Source organism: Lycorma delicatula, chromosome 3, assembly GCF_047948215.1.
Source record: "Lycorma delicatula isolate Av1 chromosome 3, ASM4794821v1, whole genome shotgun sequence".
Classification (NCBI taxonomy): Eukaryota; Metazoa; Arthropoda; class Insecta; order Hemiptera; family Fulgoridae; genus Lycorma; species Lycorma delicatula.
Window position 1 is genome coordinate 45,206,403 of NC_134457.1, and position 16,506 is coordinate 45,222,908.

Here is a 16,506-nt window from a genome sequence, read left to right on the forward strand (position 1 = left end):
TCAGACACGTGCATTTAGTTGTTTGATTATGATAGATCGGGTTAAGCAAACAAGTTTTTACATTTACTGAAAAATGTGAAAAATTGTTATTCAACTAAGAGGTTGAATAACTTCTTTGTAAGAACGATGGTACTTGGTTTTAAAAGGTTAGCCCCGACAAAATAAAAATTAAAAAAATTTACAAAAAAAAGGTAAATTACACTTTAAAGGATTCAACCCCTTGTTTTCGACAGTATAAAAAGGGCTACTTAATTTAAACTGGTAGTACATTCATTCGAGATGATGAATCAGCTTGACAGCAAAAAACGGTAACAACCGAAAACCATACGACCGACGTAATTGTGATGAAAATCAGTAATGTCGTATTAAATGATCATCGACTGAAGACACACGAGTTTGTTGATATCGCAAACATCTCGATAGACCGTTTCTACTACAATGTACGCGATGTTTTGGGTATGTAAAAGCTTTCCGCTTGACGGGTAGCGCGTTTTCTTAGTCAACAAAAGCCCATTCAACTGAATACTTCCCAATGGTGACTAGACTTCTGCGATTCTGCTGAGTTTCTTCGATGTTTTATGACATGTGAACAACAGGATTCACCATTACACGCCAGAGTCGAAACTGCAGTTTAAACAGTGGTTGAGTTTCAGATGTGGTTGCACTCTCAGGTGAAAGTGCGCCAAAAAGCGAAAAGGTTCCATTTGTAGAAAAATTTATGGACCATCACCAGGGAATATTGCGCTTCACTACTAAACAAATAAAAGTATATTATTCAGTCCACAACTGACCAAAAATAAAGTGCTCTTACACCTTGATAATTCGCCTGCATACACGTCTCGGGTTGTCGCTGAAAAACTCCATGACCTATGCTTCGAACTGTTTACACGTCAAGAACATTTTAGCAATATCAGACTCCGTTTACTAATAATGTAATCAACGTGAAAAGAGCGGCTCCATATATTAGTTATGATTCTTTCATCACTCTGCTGGATGAGGAATTCACCCCTCACGTTCCAGAATGTCATTCGTTGATGTGTACAGTAATGTCAGTCACGTATACAATTGTGTGTGTGAATTTATTAGAGGTTATGCCAAGATACTGAGATCACGTACCCGAAAAAATTGAATTGAACTGCTTAAGGACCACAAACTGTCGTCGAATCGATGACGCTGACAAGTTGGAAAGTTCGTTTCAAGTAATTGCATTATTGCAATTCTAATTCCAAGAAATAAGATGCTTATCACTTCCGGTTTTTGATAATGAAGTGGATGATTTTTAAATACCGGTATAAGAATATGGTGCATTTTATCGTTCTGTTGAGTAGTATCAAGTAGTTAACACGTATCCAGATGGATCTAATTACGTTCATCAATGTCATTAACGACCCTTGTCTACAATCATTTATCCGGCAAAAGATTAGAAGATCTACAATGTTTCCATGAATACACTGTATGTGATATGAAAAGAGTATTTACCAATCATGGAGTTTCATTGGTATTCGTTTTGAACAAGATAAAGAACGAACTATTTCAAATTTATTTACCTTCAATTATGTAAATCGGTTTAGCATTGATGGTTTAAGACATGCAAAATTTTAATCGATTTAACTGATTTATTTCTAATTGAAAAATGATGAGAAGAAGCACAATATTCGTTTGAGATTTAATTATTTGTAAAATAATTAAATCGTAGATGGCTGAGGGGCGGAGCCAATTCACGGGACCAAAATACAGCAATCTTATTAGTTCGTAGCACAGTATGCCCACTACCGTCCTACTCTCAAAAGTTATAATTTACTGGTTATCCTTCCAAGAAATTACTTTTATTCTCAAACCTGAAAAAAACCCGAGTGTTTTCTGTTAAACCCTGTTCAAACCCCACAATGTTTTTTTTTTTTACGTTACGTATTACTTATTAGGAATTGCTCATGTTATAATTATAAATATAATATAACCAAACTTAACCTACGCTTGCTTCGCTTGCTAACCTTAATTAACTAGCAACCGTAAGTTAAGTTTGGTTAGATTATATTTATAATTATAACCATGAATTATAACATATGCAATTACTTTTACGTAACGTAAAAACCCGTTGTGGGGGAAAACAGAAAAGACCGAAAATCCCTTACGAAAATGCTCTTCAAACGAGAGGTCAAATCTGAAACAACCGCCGTTTATTTTGTGAAGTTGAACGTACCATTTTATAATAAGTTGGAAATCGTTGATCTGAATGGATCGAATTGCAAGGTGAGACTGTATAGAAAAATCTTTTTATGAATTTTGAAAAATATTTATTTTTTTCTGTCTGAGAACTTGCAAACGGCCTATTAAAACGATTTCATGGATTAAGACATAAACGTAATAAAATTTGAAAAAACTTTTGTTTATTTGTTTTTCAGAACTCAGATTGAGAATCCTCTTCCGAGTGTAGATTTTTATGTGATATTATCATAGTACATGCAACAAATAATTTTACTTTTTTTTATATTCGGTACATAACAGCAGTTTTTCTAACTCATGCTTGTCAAACAGATATTAAGTATGTTAACCTAGGATTCATTTTCCATCACTTAGGAACTGATTAATATGTAAAATTACCTCTCTATAGTCTGGATAAAATGTTATATTTTGATTCAAATATGATGGAAATCCTATCTTTATACTACACTGTTTCACATCTCTTGGCCAATTATTAATATCATCATTACAACTGTTTTTTGAATAAAGATTTTTAACCTTTATATTATAAATTATAAACCCATTATTTGTAACCAGAATTTCATCCATTAAATGTAAAGCAATGTCATTAACTTTAACATCAGTCGAGCTGAAATAAAATGTTATTCATTAGTAATTATATCATATAAAAAATTAATTATATTTAACTATAATAGAATATAGAAGATTTATTTGTGATTTTTATACAAGCAAAAGCTGTTTATCATCCAAAGATTTTAATGTGATTCGTCTATCCGAACTTGAGAAATAAACTTTTATATAAAAATAACAAAATGACGGACTGGGGGAGAACGAAGGAGATACTGTAACTTTTCCTAAGGAAACATTTTGTTTAGTTTTACAAGTAGAATCCGAAAAAGTATACCCAGCCCACCATTTTAGAAACACTCTGTGTATTCAGAATATTTCACGAGGAATCTGCAGTACTTTACAGGCACAATCCGCTTATCAAAACAATGAAAAAGTTTCATATAAACATAAATCTGGAAACACTTTGTTAGCGAGTTACGACTAGCGAAAGATTTAGCCTGGATCTCAGCTCCACCAGTGAAATGAGGTCATACTGAAATTTTTTGGACGTTAATTGAGTGGCGAAATTAATGGTTTTCTGTGGTTTTTGACCTGAAAAGTTCAATAAAATAGGTCGCACAACTGTATCTTCTTTAGTTTTTAAGATATCTGACTTAAAACCGAAAATTAGAGGTAAAAAAACAACTTTTTAATGTTTAGCTTAAAATAACCTTCATAGATAAGTAACAAATGCATAAACGTTTTGTAAAAAAAACTTGTAGAGAATTTAATTCTTAAAAGAGTGATTTAACCAACGTCTATGAACACTGAGCCCAATGTTTTCAAATTCGTTTTTATTGAAAACCAAGCACAACTAAGCATAACTAGCTGGCATAGCTGTAGTTGTGGTTGGAATAACATGTAAATGAGATGTAGTCTAATAAAAACTTAGACCAACCATTTCCATTTCCATTTACCACTAAATCAGCCCAGCGGGATAAAATAAATTTACATAAAATTTTCAAGTAGAAATAATTTTTTTTTAATAATTGTTAAAAATCATCTGAGTCCAAGGTTACTCAGTCACAAGGTACACTCTGAGAGAAGTGTCAATTCAAAATTTCACCCGAATATTTACCATAGATTCAGAACTGAAATTTTTATTTTCCCAGCTATAATGATGTATGCTGCTATAGCATGTATATTACGGGAAAGAATATAGATCACTCAAGGAAAATCTAAAAAAATTGGTCTTTTTTTAACTTTTTTTGTGCTCAGGAGACATTTCTTTTAAATTGTTTAATAAAAAATATTGATTTAAATAAATAGAAATAATCTGCCAAAAAAGATTTTTATTTCAATGCTATCAATTGCAAAAAACTATTTTTGTCAGACGGACATTTGTGCATATGTAGTACACATGTATGTTGGCCAGAATTTGGTTTTATAACTGAGCCCTCTTGATAACTTTTCTTCAAACTTGGTAGACAAGTATTATCTACAGAATAATTTTGTATCACATCTGTTACATAAACTGGAAAAAGGGCGGCTTTGGTTAAAAGAAAATTTCAATCTTTACTGGGGCACTTTACCAACAAAGTTTTCTTACAAAGTTTGAATTTGTTTATCAAAAACACAATTACCAAAAATTTGTATTTAATATTCCCCTCCCCAAACATTTATTTCATATATTTTCCTTTTTTTAGTTACATCTTTCTTCAGAAAAAAGTTAATGGAGTTTTTAACATCTACATTTTCTACATTGATAGGCTTTCAGACCACTATAAAACGTATTGTTCATAACACTCCACTGGTGTGAGATAACAAAAAACATTTTTTTTTTATTTTTAAAACATATGTTTTATTTTATTTTAAATTTAAATCCTTCTTGCAAGTTGCCAGTTAAATCCTTCTTGCAGTTGCATCCAAAATGTAAAAGCCTTAATTTTTTATTAGTTCTTACTCTTCAGTATTTCTTTTAAAAAAAAGCCAAAAATTTTCACCCCTTACCTAAAAAATTACAGCTTTGTTTATCTACAATTATAGCTGAATATTTTAAACAATCTTAATAAGTTCTTTTAAACTTATTATCACCACAAGGATTATTTTCTTAAAAATTAATTTTACCTGAATATCTCCCTTTAATTATGGGAGCTGCCAAAAAAAAAGAAAAGATTTTCACAGATTTTTAATCCTCAAAACGTATTTTGTTAAACAATAAATTCACTAAAATAACTTAATACCCCTCCCCTGTTGGGAAAGCTACCAAACTGTAAAAATTAAAAAATCTAATTTTTTTTGTTTTAATTGCAATCTTATTTAAATGCATAAAAATGAACTAATTTGTAATTCTTAAGAATCATATTACAAATAAATTGAACAGTATTGTATATACAAAATTATTAATTTATATACAAATTTACTAATTATTTTAAAAGTTGTAATTACTGGATTGTAGTAACCAAAGATGGAGATGGTTTCCAAAGCATACCCTCTGGAATTGATAGAATAGTCATGTCTTCGTGATCGCTTAAATTCCATTTTAATCGTGAATCATTCCAACACTAAAACAATAAAATTAATAACAATTATTTTACTGTAAGTATTTTAGGCTGACAAAAACAATAATAAAAAGAATATAGCTGACAAAATGAAACACTCCATCATATTTTTGGAACACACTTATTTCTTATTTTCAGAACAAAATGCACATAATTTTTTACGCAAGTAGAAATAATTTTATAATTAATTAATTCATCAGTTTTCTGTTATATTTAAATAGTCCAATTCCAAAACTTGCTAAGTCCATTTTTGTAAATTTGTGAAAAACTTTCATTTTTATCTTGAAGCTTGACTGTGGATGTGTTTTGTTGAAAAAATGTAGGAAAATATACTTCTAACCCTGGATAATATAGCTTCATAACCCTGGTTTTTTAGAAGAAAAGATTTGATGTTACTACTATTCATTACTGAGTAATGTATAAAGTATAGTATAATACTTTAAATAGAAACAGTTGAGCAACCATGCACCACAAGCAAGCAGCTGAGAGAAAGAATGACCTACTCTCTATGATTATTCTCTCTTTTAGTTTGATTAAAAGAAAAATTTCTTTGTACATGAAAATGTTCAAAAAAAATATGCAGGGTAATTATAACATTCATAAAACATGATATTCATCAGTTTAAAATAACAAAAAATCCCTTTCGGCAAACCGGAAGGCAGAGGTAGATTTCACCGGTGCTAAGTAGGGAATAAAAAACATTTCTGCCTTAAACTTAAGAAAAACTTCAAATTTACTCAATATGATAATGGTTGCATGTGAAAAAAGTTTCACATATTTTGCATACAACAAGCCCCATCTTCTTACAATTCCAGCAATGATTTGGTCATCCCTTGCCGTAAGGGTTGCTCACATCAAAAATTGTTTCAGACAAAAGTTTTAAGTAATGTTTGTCGAACAAATGACCACTTTAAACCGGTTCAATAATGTGGTATTAAGGGAGGTATGATTTTTTTGTTTTCACAACCATTTTTTTCCACCCCCTGAGCCAATGGTTGGCCAAAGGGAGAAAGTGAAAAATCGAAAAAGGTAAAAGGCAAGAAGGGGAAAATCGAAAAAAGAAAAAAGGTGAAAACAGGGAAAAGGAAATGGGAAGGGATAAAAAAGAAAAGAGGAAATAGGAGGGGAAGGGAAATAAGGAAAAGAGAAAGGGGGAAGGATGTGGAATTGAGATAGTGCAGGAAAGGGCAGTAAAAGGGAATATGGTAAAAATTAAAATCAGAGAGGGGAAATTTGGGAAAGGAAAATTGAAAAGGGGAAAAGGAAAAGGAAAGGGGAAAGGGGTAAGGGAGAAAGGGGAAGAGAGAGAATGGGTAAAAGAGAGAAAGGGTAAAAGGGAATAGTTAAATTTTGTGAAGTTCCGTAATGTTCATTTTGTTAATGTTTTATCAAACTTTCAATTGTGTTCATTTAATATATATATATATATATTCTCAAATCTAGCAATAGCATAGCATTGCCAGGTCTGCTAGTACGTATATAAATGTCTATATATAAACTTTTGAGCTGATGGTGATTTTGGGTTCTGGGGGATATGAAACGTGAAGATATGTCAAAATTTTCCGGAAGTCGAATCATGGTACCCATTACAATAGGTAGATTTCATAAGAAATCTATCTAAAAAGCATAGATAATTACAAAACTGAAATTATACCAATATAATTACAAAAATGAAATGGTTTTACAAATTTGATAGCAAAACATAAATAGTTTAAAGTGCAGGTTTGAAATTTAAGGGGTGATAACTTAATAAAATGAGTTACCTTGTGTAAAAATTTGAGCAAGACTTATGCGGTAGTTCTTTAACAGCAAGCAGTTAACTCAAGCTACGTGACGGAATATCAGAAAATGGAGTTTTTCTATTCTTATGAAAAACTTAAAAATTTGTTAAAAATAAAAATTCAACATTATCAAATGCATAATAAAATTATGTAAATGTTGGTGTGGATTGTTTTAAATCTGGTGGATAGTTTATTTCTTGTAAAGCTTCAAACTGAAATGCATATAATTTCTGTATCAGTAGTAGTAATGCACTGTACAATTGTTTATTGTAAATTGTTGTTAAAAATAGCCCTACAAACAGTTAGACCATTCCCAAAAATTTTGTAAATTTGCAATAATTTTAAACCACCTGAATTTTTGTATATAAGTTGAATTTTATCCATAAATGAAAAAAAAAATATTTGTATAATTTTCAGTGATGCATTAAAGATTTTCTTCTTTAGTTTGTCACAAATAAATTATTTCTGATAATAAAATAATTGTCTAAAAACTTAAACCAAAAATCAAAAAAATTTCATTAAATAAACTTTTTGTGAATGCACCAGAATTTGAGGAAACGTAACTAAATATCGAATTTATTTATCAACATTGCCATAATCAGTTTGTAAAATTAAATAAAAAAATCTGATATGAACCACCACATGACTTCCTTGTGCACTTATTAAATGAATTAAGAATTAAAAAAACCAAAATAGATGAAATCTTCATGATTCGAACCTTGTTACTTCTCTTTAAGATCCAAATATTTCATTAATTAAAATTATAATTTTAATTTCGATTGCAATCAAAAAGGGAGGTGCACAACTTGATGATACAACAGTGCTAAATTCAAATTTTCAACGTCCTACGGCCAGTCGTTTTCGAGTTATGTGAGATACATATACACATACATACAAACAGACGTCAAGCTGAAACTAGTCAAAATGGATTCAGAGATGGTCAAAATGGATATTTCCATTGAAGTCTAAAAACCAAAATTTTTCATGCTCACAATACTTCCTATACTTTGTACAGGAAGTAAATATTAACTACGTAAAATAAAACTCTTTAGCAATCAGAAGACACATATATCTATATAAGTTCAATCTTTATTCTTTGAGATAAATTGTCTATCTTTGTCAATGTCTATCTTTGAGATAGATTGCCATAAATAAAGCTTTTATTCTGATCAGTAGACTACGTAATAATACATTTTATATATCAAAGAAATGGATAGATTTGGTTACTCCATGAATAAAGTCAAGAAATCTCCCCAGTATTTGCCTGGATATATCAATGGAAAATGCAAAATTTTCCTTAAATCAGAGAAGCACATATGAAATAATATTAAGATAAATCATGAAGATACTAAATATAAAAAAAATTTTCAATCCATTTCTTATTGAAAATTATTTGCTCACACATTTATATGCAAGTTGAATGGGTTGCAAAAAATTCAGGCTTTTTTTTATTTCTTTTAATTAATATTATTTAAAAATTTATTAGCAGATTAGAACTGTTACTATAAAAAAAAAACTGTTTGATCATATTTTTAATTAATTCATAGGAAGATTTTGTTTTTTAAATGGCGTGGTAAATAATTAAAATGGAAAACATAATATGCCCCTTTCTCATAAACTTACGTATTGAATTAACTAAAGTATTGTTGAATTAGCACAAAAACAGTTTTGTTGTCAGGTTTGATAGAGGCAGAATTGTTATTTTTTTTTAAGAATAAGTGACTATTCAATTTAGCAAAGATTGCACATTCATAAATATAAACATATGGATCAGTTGAAAATTCTTAATTTCTAAGGTTTGTAATTGTGGACACCAAACAATGATCTAATAGCCCATTTTTATATCTTAAAAATCAGTTCTAATTTTTTAGGGAACTCCAAGAGATGATGTTATAGTTCAGATGCGAATATATGTAAATATAATAAATAATTAAGAATTCATGTTAGCATTTTATTTAGCTCCTTCAAAGCAAATGTTTGTCAAATATTTTATATATCGTCCAGATGATGATGTAAAAGACAAAAGCAGGCTAGTTTTTTTTTTTGTGTTTATGTATATTTGAGATTAATTTTTTATACAAATAATAAGTTTTTATAATAAATTGTTGAAGTGGAGAAACTACTTAACTAACATTTTTGTGGTAATTTTGTATAACAATAGTTCTTTAAAAGTCTTCATATAGAAATTGGATTTAAAAAAAGAGAATTAGAGAGAAAAGTTTGATTTATAACTGCTTTTATATCTTTATTCCAAGATTTTTTTTTCAAGAAAAGTTTTTTAAAATAATTTTTACTTACCCAATGTATTTGTTTAACTCTTTCAAAAATAAATTTACAAGAAATATCTGAAATGAAATATCCTTAAACTAAAATTACCTTTAAATATAATTTCACCATTCATACAAAAAAAAAAAAAAATAGCACTGTTATGTAATTATTCAGTTCTTATAAAATTGACTTCTAAAAATGTTTTATTTCTCCATTTGAAGCTCATAATTTTTTAATCTTAATGATGTAGATATGTTTATTTATTTACATTTAATGTAAATACTATTATTTACATTTAAAGATGGCTATTCAATAATACAATGAATACAATATCTTCATTATATAATTTTTCAATTCTCTTTTAAAATTTTCTTTTGATGAATTACCTTGACAGATTAATTACCTCTTATTTCTAGTATTATAACTGTATTTCTTTATTTACTATTAAGTCAATATGCTGGTAATAGATTAAGAAATATATTACGTATAAAAATCAAAATATATAGCGAATAAAATCTCAATATTTATAACATTCAGTTGTTGAATAATTTCACATATATGTATTCAAACAATACACCTTTTATTCTTCTTAAATATTTATTTTGATATACCGGTAACTGTAAACTTTCAATCTGAGTACGTTTAAATAATATCAGAATCAAACAGTAGTACTGAAAATATTGAACTACTATACCATTGTCCATAAGCAGTCTAGATCTTTGGATAAAATTTGTTGCAATTTTAAACCCTTTTTTATTAATTTTTTTATAAATGAATTTATAATGTTCTCTAAATATAAGGTTATTATCAGTTGTAATTCATACTTTTTCTAAGACAGATGATCCTTGTGTGTTTCAAATTTTAAATCTGCTTTCTTCTCTTTTTCCCTATAATTATATTTTAGTTTTATTAAAACAAAAATATGCCTTCATTTATTACTTGAGAAATATTTAACTAAATTGTCCATATGATTATTTACATTATAGAATATTTAATGGATATTATTTGAATTAATAGAAAGTAATATATTATGAGCAAATAGACGTATCATGCTTTCCTCATTTCTGGAGGCACATGATTCATACAATAGAAATAAGACTAGCCCAAGGCATTTCTCTCTACCATTTCTATTTCTTTTTTAATATTTTCAGAGGTATATGTAATTAATTTATTAATAATAATATAATTATTATTAATTAATTAATAAATTGTTTTATTTACTTATTTTTTAATTATTGTTTTATTTATTTATTAATAATTATTTATTTATTTATTTTTTTTTATATTTAATTTATTTTTTTGTCGTTATGCATTTAAAATGAGAGCTATTCCTAAAATGAGAGGGTTGGCAGAAATGTAATGCACACTGGATCGTATAGGAAGAACAAAATTTACACAAAGCCACAGTTGTTGCCATCTTGTAGTTTCATTCCCATACTAATATTAAAATTACAAAACTCATTGAACCCACCCTCTACTTTCTGTCATATGTCCTTGTTATGGAGTTGAATACGCCTGCTAATCCTGAAACAACATTCAGTGATTGAATTTTTAACAGTTAAAAAGTGAACGCTAGTGACATTCATATTCATCTAAAAGCTGCTTATTGTGATGAAACTGTTCAATGAAATACAAAGGACACTAGCAAAGTTTTGAAATATGACAGAATGGATTATTACAGACAGTTACAAGTTAGCACGTGTTTTAGACAAGTCCTAACCTGCACTTAGCCACTCCAACCACTGTCTCAGTGTAATTTGCTTTTTAGCTGAATTAGTGAAAAGAGTTAGTGATGTTGTCATGGCCAAAAACTGAATACAGAGAAATTTGTGCTACAACTTTGCGTGTTGGTTAAATGCTAATCAATGTTAGACGAAATCACTTGTGAGCTTGGAGAGGAATGTCCTCATCCTACAATAATATTTAGGTGGTACCCACAGTTTGAAAGAGGAAATTTTGGCCTTGAGAATGCTCTAGGGTCAGGTCAACCGTCTTCATCTGCGACTGAGGGAAACATTGCTGCAGTATGAAAAATGACAGATAGGCATGTGATCTACCACCAAACGGAGTTTTCCTTGTTCATTAATGCACCACCAGTTCATGCTATTTTGTGAGATCAGCTTCAAATTAGAATGCTTTCTAACTTTTGGGTGCCTCCTAAATTGACCGACGATCAGATGGCACGTCGTGACTCATGGCGATGTGAAATGCTGAAATAGTGTGAAACTTCCTGTGTGAACGTTAGTGTGATAGGTGATGAAATTCGCTCTACTATTATGCATCCCGATCAAGAATCAGAATGAAATATGTGTTCGAAAATGAGTACCCCTGTGACTGTTCGAAAATCTAGATCATTGAAGAAGAGAATGATGGCCGTGTTTTTTAGTGTGAAAGTTTTTTAGGGCGAGTTGTGTTGGAAACTCAGTGCACAGTTATAAGAAAGTGATATACCTAGTAATGCCTGCTTAAAATTTTCGAAGTTCTCAAGAAGCTAAGCTCAAACTGAATAATGGACAAATACTCGTAGTTTCTTCACCACGATAACGCTCCAGCGCACCACTCCAAAGTTTGCTCCGAATATTTGGGGAGCACTGGAATAAAACCAAAAAGCGTCCTTCCTACAGTCCTGACTTCACTTCATGCTTACTTTGCGTTGTACCCCCAGGTGAAAACCAAAATGAAAGAAAGGCATTTTACGAACGACGATGACGTCCTATAGGTTTGGGACAGTGTGGCCAGATCTCCGACAAAACATGGCAGGATTCCTTTGAGGGATGGAGAAGTGTATAATGTTTGATGGAAATTATTTTAAAAACTTATAAAAGATAAAGTCGTATTAAAAATTTTTCTAGTGCTCTTTGTACTCCGAGTAGGCGGTAATAAAATTTTGTGCTTCAGAAGCTGGTAAAGTAAATATTAAGGCTGAACCTTCAAGAGTGAATAGAAAAGAACGTCAAAAGAACTTAGAAGACGTGCGTTTCATGCTCTACAATCCTCGGAGCCAATAATTCTGCAACACGATAATGGTCAACCACACACATCGTGTGCATCCACCGAGGCCACTGTGAAGTTGAAATTTGAACCTATAACACATGCCCCATACTCCTCACCAGGTATTGCACCCTGCGACTTTCATTTGAAGAGGGTATTCATTTCCCTATGTATAATGAACTGAAATATCCAATGAGCAAAGGATCAAGGAAAGATTGCCAACACTCTACAGTGACGGACCGGGGAAATCGGTTCACCGTTGGGAGAAATGTGTAGCTGTAAATGGTAACTACGTGAAATAACAAATGTCGATTTTTGTATCGAACATATTTGTTTCATTTGAAAATTATGAGCAATTGTGCGTTAAATTTCAGCCGCTCTTCGTAACTTATAAATCGATTCAATACGATACCTCTTATACCTGATCTGTAAAGATATTTTAATAATATATCTCTAACAACAGCCACAAATACCCTCATCAAGTCAATGAAAATTATTGTGATTATTTAATTTTTATCCAAATTCAACCGCTATCTATTCAGTCTCATGCTATGATACTTTCTAAAACATCTTTGACCCTTACTTAGACATTACGACGGTATTACATCTTTGATCTTTGATACTTTTTGAATAGGTCTAATACAAGATATTTTTAATTTGTCACACATTTCACCAAATACTAGATTATTATTTAAAGTATTAAATAAAAACTGATGGTTGGAAAAAAGAGGTGATCTGTAAAGATCGCTTCTGTTGTATGGTTATCTGGTGTTTCGTCTGTCCTTTTGTGTTTTATGAAACACCAGTTTTTTTTATATATATATGTGTACTTCACTGAGATTTCTGCTTCATCTGAATGTTTGTGAATATTAAATTAAAAATATTAAAAATATAGATAGCACGTTTTACCAACTAAATCACTGATATAAAATGCACTTGTTTGCTGCTACTACAAACAATGGCTGAGAATGGAACTACTGATTTTGATGCCATAATTTAAATATAGAAATTTTATATATAAGTAGAATTAATTTAATGTAATGTGTTATTTTCCTAATCCAAGCATATATATATATATATATATATATTTTTTTTCATTAACTCTTTAAATTCTATACTCGAATATTGCTCGCGTAGAGTAATGCGGACGAATGACCGAAGCGGAAAAATAACTAGCGACCTAAATTTAATTCTATTTAAACCGACAGCGAGCTATTGTCGTGAATAGGACACGTACAATGTTCTTTAATTAATTTTGAACGGTTCTGAATAACTCTTACCGCGATCTTTTTTTCGATTTTAGTTTTGAAATTTTCAAAACTACATAATTTTATCATAAACATGTGTTTCTTGTCGGCGAAAATCATATGGCTGCTTCGTTCGGGATAGTGCGTGATGTTGTCGTGTGTTTATATTGGCATTCACTAAGATATTAACATAATATGTTTAAGTTTTATTAGTGAAAGAATTACTGTGTTCTTTTATTTTTTTTTAGTGAGTTTGTTTTCTAAAATATTCCTATCCTTTATGCCGGTAATTTTTTATTTACTTTGTGATTTACATGCTATTATTTTTTCTAATGTGAGTTTTTTTATTTTTCCAGGTGCTTTATTGTTTTATTTTCAAATATTTATTATTTGATCTAAGTAATCGTTTTTTTGTCAATATGAGTGAACGTTATTGCGTAGATGATCCCAAAACAATAAACCTGATAAATGATCTATCAGATTCAGATTCTGATAGTGATGATGATATTAGTTCAAATGAAATTCGCCCTAAAATTCTAAACGTAAAAGTAATTTTTGATTCTCAATCTGAAGGAGAAATTGACGATGAGAATAAAGATCATCCAGATTTTGAAGTAGTGTCGGATTTCAGTGACAAAGCTTTCCCAATGAGAGCCCATCTACATTTAGTTTTCATCCTGAGGGTAATAAAAATACCAAAAGAAAAAGAAGTTCTGGGTTGCAAAGCAGTCTGATGAGATGCTGGGTTGGTTGTTTGATGACAATCAGTCGCTTTTGTTAGATTGCTTTATGTGTACGAAACTGTATAGTACAAAAGCTAATTATGCCAAAAAAAATACATTTTTTTATTATATTGACTAATATTTTATTTATTAATTAGGAATTGATTTTTTTATTAATAAAATAAAACTTGAAAAAACGTTTTATTAACAAAATTAAACTTGTAATTATAAGCTAATTATAATATTATAATTTTAATTTGCTTTAATTATAATTATAATATTCTGCTTATAATTATAATATTTTAAACATTATTGTGAGAACAAATATCATATAAACATTGTTACAATTTCTTTTTTGGACAATGTTTTCATCAAATTCAAGCTATTGTAACTTTTTTATTAAGTTCAATAAATGTACATTTTTTTTTTTATTATTAAACTACAGATTGGATGATTGAAAGCATGTAAGCTTTATTAATTTATGTTTGTAATGAACACATAATATTTTTTTTCAAAATATCCCTAAAATGCCTAGGATTCTGGTATGGGTATTACTTAATTACTTCGGATTCAAAGTGTTAATTATATTTTTGTTGCTCTTTTTTATGAGTATTTCCTCTTAATTAAAGGATTTAACTTTACTATTTATTTCAATATTTGCATATTTGATGTAAGTTTATCTACTACACGATCAGCATAATTAAATTTCTGTTTGTTAAATGTTTTCTTTTAAATGTTTCTCAGAATGATTTTTTTTTTTATTTCTGTTTAAAATTCCAGTACAAAATTTCTGTACAATTTTCTTTTCTATATTTATTTTGTGAACTTCTGCTATGTTATCAATCTTTTTATTATTATATGTGTATCATTAATTACTTTATCTATGGTTAATTTTTAATTTTAATTAGTTTATAAATCTTAAAATTAGTTACTTTTTTGTATGGTTACATGTTAGTACAATAATTTCAAAGGATATACAAATTTCTTCTAATGTTAATTAGTAAATACTTATTTTTATAATTAGTAAATTACTTATTTTAAAGTAATCTATTAAGGTATTTTATATTTTAAATATTGCTATACCATTTGTTGCTAAACATTTTATTAAATCAAATTCTTTATTTAGCTTATTTTTATCTTCTATGCAATTTACATCTGTATTAATCATAGTATGTATCAATTCTTGAAGGTAGGGGTCTATTAATTTATTATTAATCATTATTGGTGATGTTGGTTTACAACATACATTCACTTTTACTTTATTTTTATCCTGTTTTTATTATCCATTCACTTTTACTTTATTTTTATCCTGTTTTTATTATCTAACATCTAGAATGTATTATTTATTTATATTTCTAAATTATGCTCAATATTTTTATGAAAACTATTTATTTTTTTAGTAATTATATCATATTCTAAATAAATTTGTTTATTGTGTATTACCTAAAGTCATCTAATCATTGATTAGCACATCTAATCCATTGATTTTCTTTATGGGCATTCGTGATAATGGAATTTATTATGTCTTTCATGCATTATAAAAATATGATATTGTGCTATTTAAATGTTAGCTCATTATTAAATGTTAGCTTCATTATAAACCGTACTTATTAAAATAGACATTAATAAATAAGTTTAGCCGGGCAGAGAGGAAAAAGGAACAGAGGAGATAAGAACTAAGGGCTGATATGATATATCATGGTCCTAAAAAAAGTTAACCATTTTGAAAATTTATATGCAAAGATTCAGATGGTTTAGAACTTTTGTGAGATTTTGGCCAAAGTCTATTCATAGTTTAAATTAAACCAAAATTAGATTAGGTAGACTGAAGTATAGTGCTGCACTGAACAACAGCATTATCAGCAAATTAACATCTCTATTTTTGTCACTTTATAATTTAAATTTTTTTATTGTAATATTTTAATTTTCAAATGGTATATAGATTTTTATGTTTTTCTTGTAGATTTTTTCTAAACAACATGGAAATTAAAAATTTTATTTATTAAATTTTTTTTATTTCATCCAATCCTAAGTTACTTTTTGGTTGTCTTCCACAATAAAATTATATTATTGTGAATATGTAACTCAGCCAAGAATTCAATAATAAATTACAATTTAACAGTTTCATAATTATTAAATTCCCTTAAAAGAAATGTATACTTAAAATTGTTGTAATTTTAATAAA

General features: G+C 28.9%; 1 protein-coding gene across 2 annotated transcripts in view; it reads right to left on the bottom strand.

The window, feature by feature from the left end:
• Positions 1 to 16,506, bottom strand: part of LOC142320879 (neuronal acetylcholine receptor subunit alpha-7-like) — a 58,232-nt gene that overhangs the window by 26,462 nt on the left and 15,264 nt on the right. For both annotated transcript variants that reach the window (XM_075358860.1, XM_075358859.1), the window contains exons 4-5: positions 5,200 to 5,315; positions 2,602 to 2,830 (exon numbers count right to left, since the gene is read on the bottom strand). In XM_075358860.1, the coding sequence (XP_075214975.1) occupies positions 2,602 to 2,830; positions 5,200 to 5,315 (345 nt within the window). The remainder of the gene's footprint in view (positions 1 to 2,601; positions 2,831 to 5,199; positions 5,316 to 16,506) is intronic.